At 45.0% G+C, this 6,170-nt stretch overlaps 1 protein-coding gene across 1 annotated transcript; it reads left to right on the forward strand.

The window, feature by feature from the left end:
* The first annotated feature begins 700 nt into the window (after nt 1-700).
* LOC127331318 (protein NETWORKED 2C) lies at nt 701-5,631 on the forward strand. Its single transcript, XM_051357435.2, has 3 exons — nt 701-1,093; nt 1,698-5,189; nt 5,279-5,631. Exons 1-2 carry the CDS (start codon nt 1,000-1,002, stop codon nt 5,186-5,188), a joined length of 3,585 nt encoding a protein of 1,194 aa, XP_051213395.1. The 5' UTR covers nt 701-999; the 3' UTR covers nt 5,189; nt 5,279-5,631.
* The last annotated feature ends 539 nt before the right edge of the window (nt 5,632-6,170 follow it).

The raw sequence follows: 6,170 nt of genomic DNA on the forward strand, positions 1-6,170 counted from the left end.
GAATATACCTTTCTTTGGATAGAGGGATCGGAGCAACGTACAAACCGTATTTGGTACACACGGACGCACGTACTACGTGTAGCTTTGCTTGGGCTCCAAAAGCAGCGGAGCAAAGCAAGCTCACCGACGGCCGACGATCGTGGCACCCACGCCAATGCCCAAAAGATAATTCGCCCTTTTTTCATCGTCGATTGATTCAGCTTTGCACGTCCTCATCATGCAGCCATGCTCGACCTATTCTTTCCTCTGCTGCTTTCTGGAAAATCAGTTTTGCTTTGTACCTCATCGATCATCTACACGAAAACATCTTCACGTGGCATTTTTTTACTACGTTTGACTCTTCTTGGGAGCCGTCAACGTGAAGCCATGGACTAGACTAGTTATTACAATGCGATCAGCAGAACCATATTGACAACAAGTTAATCCCTGACGTTTTCTTCTCGTCAGATGTCAAATTGATAACACCTTTGGGAAATCCATATTTTTCTTTTGTCGAAAATCATTTATGGGATAATGAAGTCCTCAAGAAGAAAACAGCCAAGTCCATTATTTCCCCAGCGTGAATGCGCTGGAAGTTTTGTCTTCCTCTTTTGACAGCGCCAACGCGGTTGTAAAATACGGAAAGTACTCACTAAATAAAAGAAATAAAAAGGTGGTGTGGAAAAAAGCAGAAGGAAACGCGCACAAGAAATAAAACGAAGATACTATTGGAGAGAGCTGTGCGTAGACTATTATTAATTATTCGCTGGTTCCTTCCTTCTCTGCTCTGCTTCCTTCTCGCCGGAGAAGGAAACGAGATTTCTCGAGGGAACAGAGATCCAAAATCCCGAATCCCGACCTCCATCCCTCGTTCTTCTTCTCACCCCGCAGGTCGCGTCCTCGCCCACCCATCGATCGATTACGGCCAGCCTCTGCTCCAATCCGAGGCTGCTGCTGCTGCTGCTGCTGCCGCCGCTGTTGATCTAAGCTGCTCTGGTCTGGCCTGGAATTCTAGATGAGATGCTGCAGCGGGCGGCAAGCAACGCCTACTCGTGGTGGTGGGCGAGCCACATCCGCACCACCCAGTCCAAATGGCTCGACGCCAACCTCCAAGGTACGATTTTTTCACCTTTCTTTTTCTCATGTAGTATCTTCATTCATCATCCGCTTCCCCCCAACCCAATCCTGAGATGCCTCTTAACTAGTTTGTACCCTTCCTTTTTTTGCCAATCTTTTTACAACGGAAATTGCTGTAATTCACGAGCTCTGATTTTTAGTGCTTCAGGTGTCCGTTACCTACCAAATCCCGTGCCTGTCTTGCCCAAAAAAGAAAAAAAATACTAAGATGGTTGTCATATGCAGAATCAAAAAAGCAATTGGCTTCTCACCAAGAATTTGTCAAATCCGTAATTAAATATATGCTAGTTAAATGTTGCTGTATTTTTTTTGTAGTGTCTAGAATTAAACACAGGCTTGTATTTGTTTTGGCCCCATTGTTAACATCTTAAAATATTCATGTGTACTACTAGTGTTCTTGGAACAATCATATCCCATTCATATTTGGTAGTAAGAACTAGAAATGGTGCAATATGGCTGCTTGTATACTAGTGTTCGAGGAACAATCATATCCCATTCATATTTGGCAGTAAGAACTAGAAATGGTGCAGTATGGTTGCTCGTATACACGTGTGGGAGTTAATCCCCGGTGCTCTGTGCAGATGTGGAGAACAGGGTCAAGATCATGCTCAAGCTGCTCGGGGAGGAGGCCGACTCCTTCGGCAAGAGGGCTGAGATGTACTACAAAAGAAGGCCGGAGGTCATAAGCCATGTCGAAGACGTGTACAGGGCCTACAGAGCTCTTGTGGAGCGCTACGACCACTTATCCAAGGAGCTACATAAGGCCAACCACACCATTGCTACTGCTTGTCCAGATGAAGTGCAGTATGCGATGCTGGAAGAGGCGGACGATAATTTCCCAAGAGCCATCATGCCGATCAACTCACGCAAGATACAGAAGTCAACCGTAGAAGACATTCTGAAGAGAAAAAGAGAAGGGACGCCCGGGCGGCTAAAGGGAGTGCACGAAAGGCCTGCTCCTCAGATGAGCAAAGACAAGGCTGAAGAAGAGATTGGCAGGCTGCAAAAGGCTATACTTGTCATGCAGACCGAGAAAGAATTCGTTAAGAGTTCTTACGAGAGTGGGGTTGCCAAGTATTGGGAGCTTGAGAAGGAGATTGCAGATATGCAGGAGGAGATTTGTCACATGCAGGATGAATTTGACGCGCATGCATCCATTGATGATGATGAAGCTCGTGCCCTGATGACGATAACAGCTCTTAGGTCATGTCAGGGCATGGTTGCTGAGCTTGTGGAGAAATTTGAGGAGTTAATTAGGAGCGCAAAAATGGAGTCTGAAAAAATAGCATCTCTCCGGGAAAAGTTCTATGCTATGAGCAGAATCATTGACCCGTCTAAAGAAGAAGTTGGCAGTGTAAACACGACACCGAGTGACAGAACTTATCCTATTACTCGGGAAATACTTGAGTTACAGACTATGTACGAAAAAATTGAGGACTTCTTTGACAACAATTCAGAATCCTCGGTGGAGGAGATGGCATATAAAGTTGATGAACTTGTTGATAAGATCATTGACTTGGAGCTTAAGTTACCAAAGCAGTCTGCACAAATCAAGCAACTGAAAGAAGAAAATGAGAACATTGAGAATAAATTAGATGATTTAGAAGATGAGGTAGCACTCCGTGATGATCCAGGTGACTCGAGGGAAGAGCTCAAGCTAGTAGAAGATAAATTGAATAGAATCAGGGTTATTGAAGGATCTATAATTGAGGAAGAAGTTCTTGTTAGCACAGCCTTTTCTGAAGTATATAATTGCATAACTAGTATCTCAAAGGCATTTGGACCTGAAGACCTGTCTGGTTTGTCAGCTATGGCGGGAGACAGCACAGCACCTTCTGAAGATGTATGCATCGAGGATGTTACAAAAGAGAGCACCGAAATGAATGGACGAGAAATCAGAGACATTGAGGCACCGATTACAGGTGATACTTTGGGCAGACACGTACCTAGAGAAGATGATGACCCGGAAGTTGTTGATGGCAATTCATCACATGGTACTGATGGTGTCTATGACTCCAAGAATGGTGCCGAGGAAAATTTGCTGATGGAAAATTGCTTACCACAGGAAGAATTCATAGATAAAAAGTCAGTACAAGCTGGCAGCCATTTTAATCTGATTGTTAGTTCAGTCACCGAGAATGGTCTCAAGACAATATATGAGGGCAAAACAGATAGCTCATCGGAGGAAGTAGACCAGAGTTCATCAGGTGGTACAAACAAAAGTGGGGATATGGAAAATGATGGCTTCGAAAACTTTGCGCAAGGTCAAAATTTGGAAGGTGAATACTCACCAACTGCAGCCAGTCAGATTCATCTCCTTCCGTTAGAAAGTTTCAATACTTTAAACAATACAAATGACCCTAATGAAGAAGGGTCATTAGTAGAAGTTGCCGAGAGTTCATTTGGGGGTGACAGCAGAACCCTGGACTTGAAGAGTGATGGTGATGAAAATGTTCCTGGGAACAGCTTGATCCAGGCGGAAGTATTCGGAGATGGAGATGGTGAATTATCAAAAACAAGTGGTGAGATCAGTTTAGTTGGTTCTACAAGCTTCCATGAAGATGGCACCGTGGGAAAAAACTCATTGCCAGAAGCTGATCATAGTTGTTCCGGTGATACAATTAAGAACCTGGACTCCTGTCATGCTGGTGAGTCAAAATCAGGTGAAGAATCGTCAAAGCAAGTTGGCCAAATTGTTCCAGAAAACATTGAAGGTTTGAACGAACACGGTAGAGTTGAATCATCTGAAGAAGGTCTTCGAACTTCGTATGGTCATATGAATGCATATCCCTCTGAAGAGAGAGAGGAAACCTCTCTCTGTGTACAAACTAGAGATTCTGAGGAAATCAGGGAAGTGCATAATCTAGTATCAGAAGTACCAACAGATTCAGAAGGCCTGGCCAGTCACATTTCTCATAGTCAGCTAGAACAGAAAAATCCAAATGCCGAAGAGCTTCCAAGAGAAAAAGGTATCTTTAGTAACCATGGAAGCAGGAATGGGCATGAAAAGTCTACTATTGTTTCAGAAGAAGATGCACCCAGCTGGCAAGAGTTTCTACTTGATGGACTGGAGGGCAGAGACGCAATATTGCTTGCTGACTACACTTCAGTTCTGCGGAACTACAAAGAAACGAAAAAAAGGCTTGCTGAGTTGGAAAAGAAAAACCAGGAACATCTCGAAGATACAAAGGCGGTAATAAGCGAACTGAGGACTGCGAATTCCAGGAAATATGTTGAGATCCAATCGCTCAGAGATCGCCTGGACTCTTCAGAGATGCCATCCAGTAAAATGGGTAGAAATCGCACTTTGGATAGAGTAATTTCAGTTGTGAAAGAAGCTGATTCGAGCGGTACTGGAGCACCGGAGGAGGCTTCACCATTTGAAATGAAGTTCAGAACTGAAATCGACGGGTTAGTCGATGAAAACCTGCGGTTCTTGGCAAGGTATAGCATGGCTTGCCACCAGGTGCAGGACTTCAACAGCAAATATCAGGAGCTACAGAATGAGATGGAGAATCCTGAAAATAAGAAGGCGGGAGGAGAGCCTGATGCTGCGATGGAGCCTGGACCAGCTGAGAAGAAACTGAGAGAGCTCAGGACCGAAGTGGATGTATGGTTTGAGCAAAATGCACTTCTCGATCGAGACCTGCAGCTTAAAACCGAATCTCTTTGCAGCCTGCAGGAGGAGATAGCCGACGCATTGCGGTCTAGCACGGAGGCTGATGGAGCCAGGTTTACGCCGTACGAAGCGGCCAGGTTTCAAGGGGAGGTGCAGAACATGCAGCAATCCAACAACAAGATTGGGAGCGAGCTGCAGGCAGCGCTAGAGCGCATGAGGGAGCTTGAAGGCAAGGTCAACGAAACCTTGCGGAAACTGCGGGAGAGCTTCGAGCTTTCGTCCAGGCGCTCGTCCCGTCTAGAGGCAGACACCAGCTACCAGAACCAGTTCAAGCATTTCCCGAGCAGGACGAGAGTCCCATTGCGGAACTTTTTGTTTGGCACGAAACCAAAGAAGAAATCTCTGTTTGCCTGCATCAATCCTACATACCAGAGACAGTTCAGCGATTTTTGAGGTGCAGACATTTTTCTCTCCTTGCACCGCCTTGTACTTTTCGGCCTGGGTTTGTTCCGGTTAGCTGACATATCTGTATTTTGCTTGCAGTGAATAGAGCGCTGAAGTAAACATGTAGCAACTAAGATTTGGTGCATTGCTTGCCAGGAGGTAGTGCTGATTTATTCTTTGCTGAATTTCATTATAGTAGAGTGGCCCCGCTATTTGGATGGGAACACAGAACACAGAATTACCAAGTTTTTCCATAGAGAGAAACATTACTGTTATATTGTAGCATTCCAAAAGAATACATTATACCATCTGCCGCCATACATGAACAAGAGGATGTGTCAAGATATGCCCCGCTATGAGGCAGTTGTGTTGCCTCTAGTGTTAGCTTTTGGTTTGTTGAATGAATCTGCATTTGGCAGGAGCATTAGTATTGTTTCTTACATTGCTCTGTAGGTTTTGGTGTTTTATATATTCATTCACTTCATTGGTTAGTTACCCAGGAGATCTATACTGATATATAATGTTTTGTTCACCAGCCTGCCTTTCCTTTGGCTTGATGTATATTTTCTGTGCGACATGAACCAGTAGTCATGAGTGCACCTGGGAACGGTTCACCTCTACCGGTGTTAAGCCAAAACCAAAATGTTAGTCTACTGCTTGCATAAACAGGCCAGCATGTTATCTATCACAACGCACAAGTCAAAACAGGGGGGGAATGAAATACATACTATACAAGTAGCACAGTAACTGAAATGAGGAGCGCCAGGAAGGTCCAACTGATCACAAGGAAAGCAATCATTTTGAAGAGGTTCGCGGTTCGCCCTACCTAGTACGGCTGTACGGATCAGTAGGTACGAAGTTATGAACGCCGACCGTGTGGTCGCCGCTGCAAACCTCACTCCACCGGCCAGTTAAGGGGGCATCTCCAACGCGAAGATCCAAATTAGATGGGTTGGCCGATTTGGATGAGACCGTTTGGGTGGCCACACGG

Source organism: Lolium perenne, chromosome 2 (assembly GCF_019359855.2).
Source record: "Lolium perenne isolate Kyuss_39 chromosome 2, Kyuss_2.0, whole genome shotgun sequence".
NCBI lineage: Eukaryota > Viridiplantae > Streptophyta > Magnoliopsida > Poales > Poaceae > Lolium > Lolium perenne.

Excerpts from the sequence above, each read along its gene's own strand:
- LOC127331318 (XM_051357435.2), top strand. The coding sequence starts at position 1,000 with ATGCTGCAGCGGGCGGCAAGCAACGCCTACTCGTGGTGGTGGGCGAGC. Across the intron at positions 1,094-1,697 it reads GCTCGACGCCAACCTCCAAG|ATGTGGAGAACAGGGTCAAG; the intron begins GTACGATTTTTT and ends TGCTCTGTGCAG.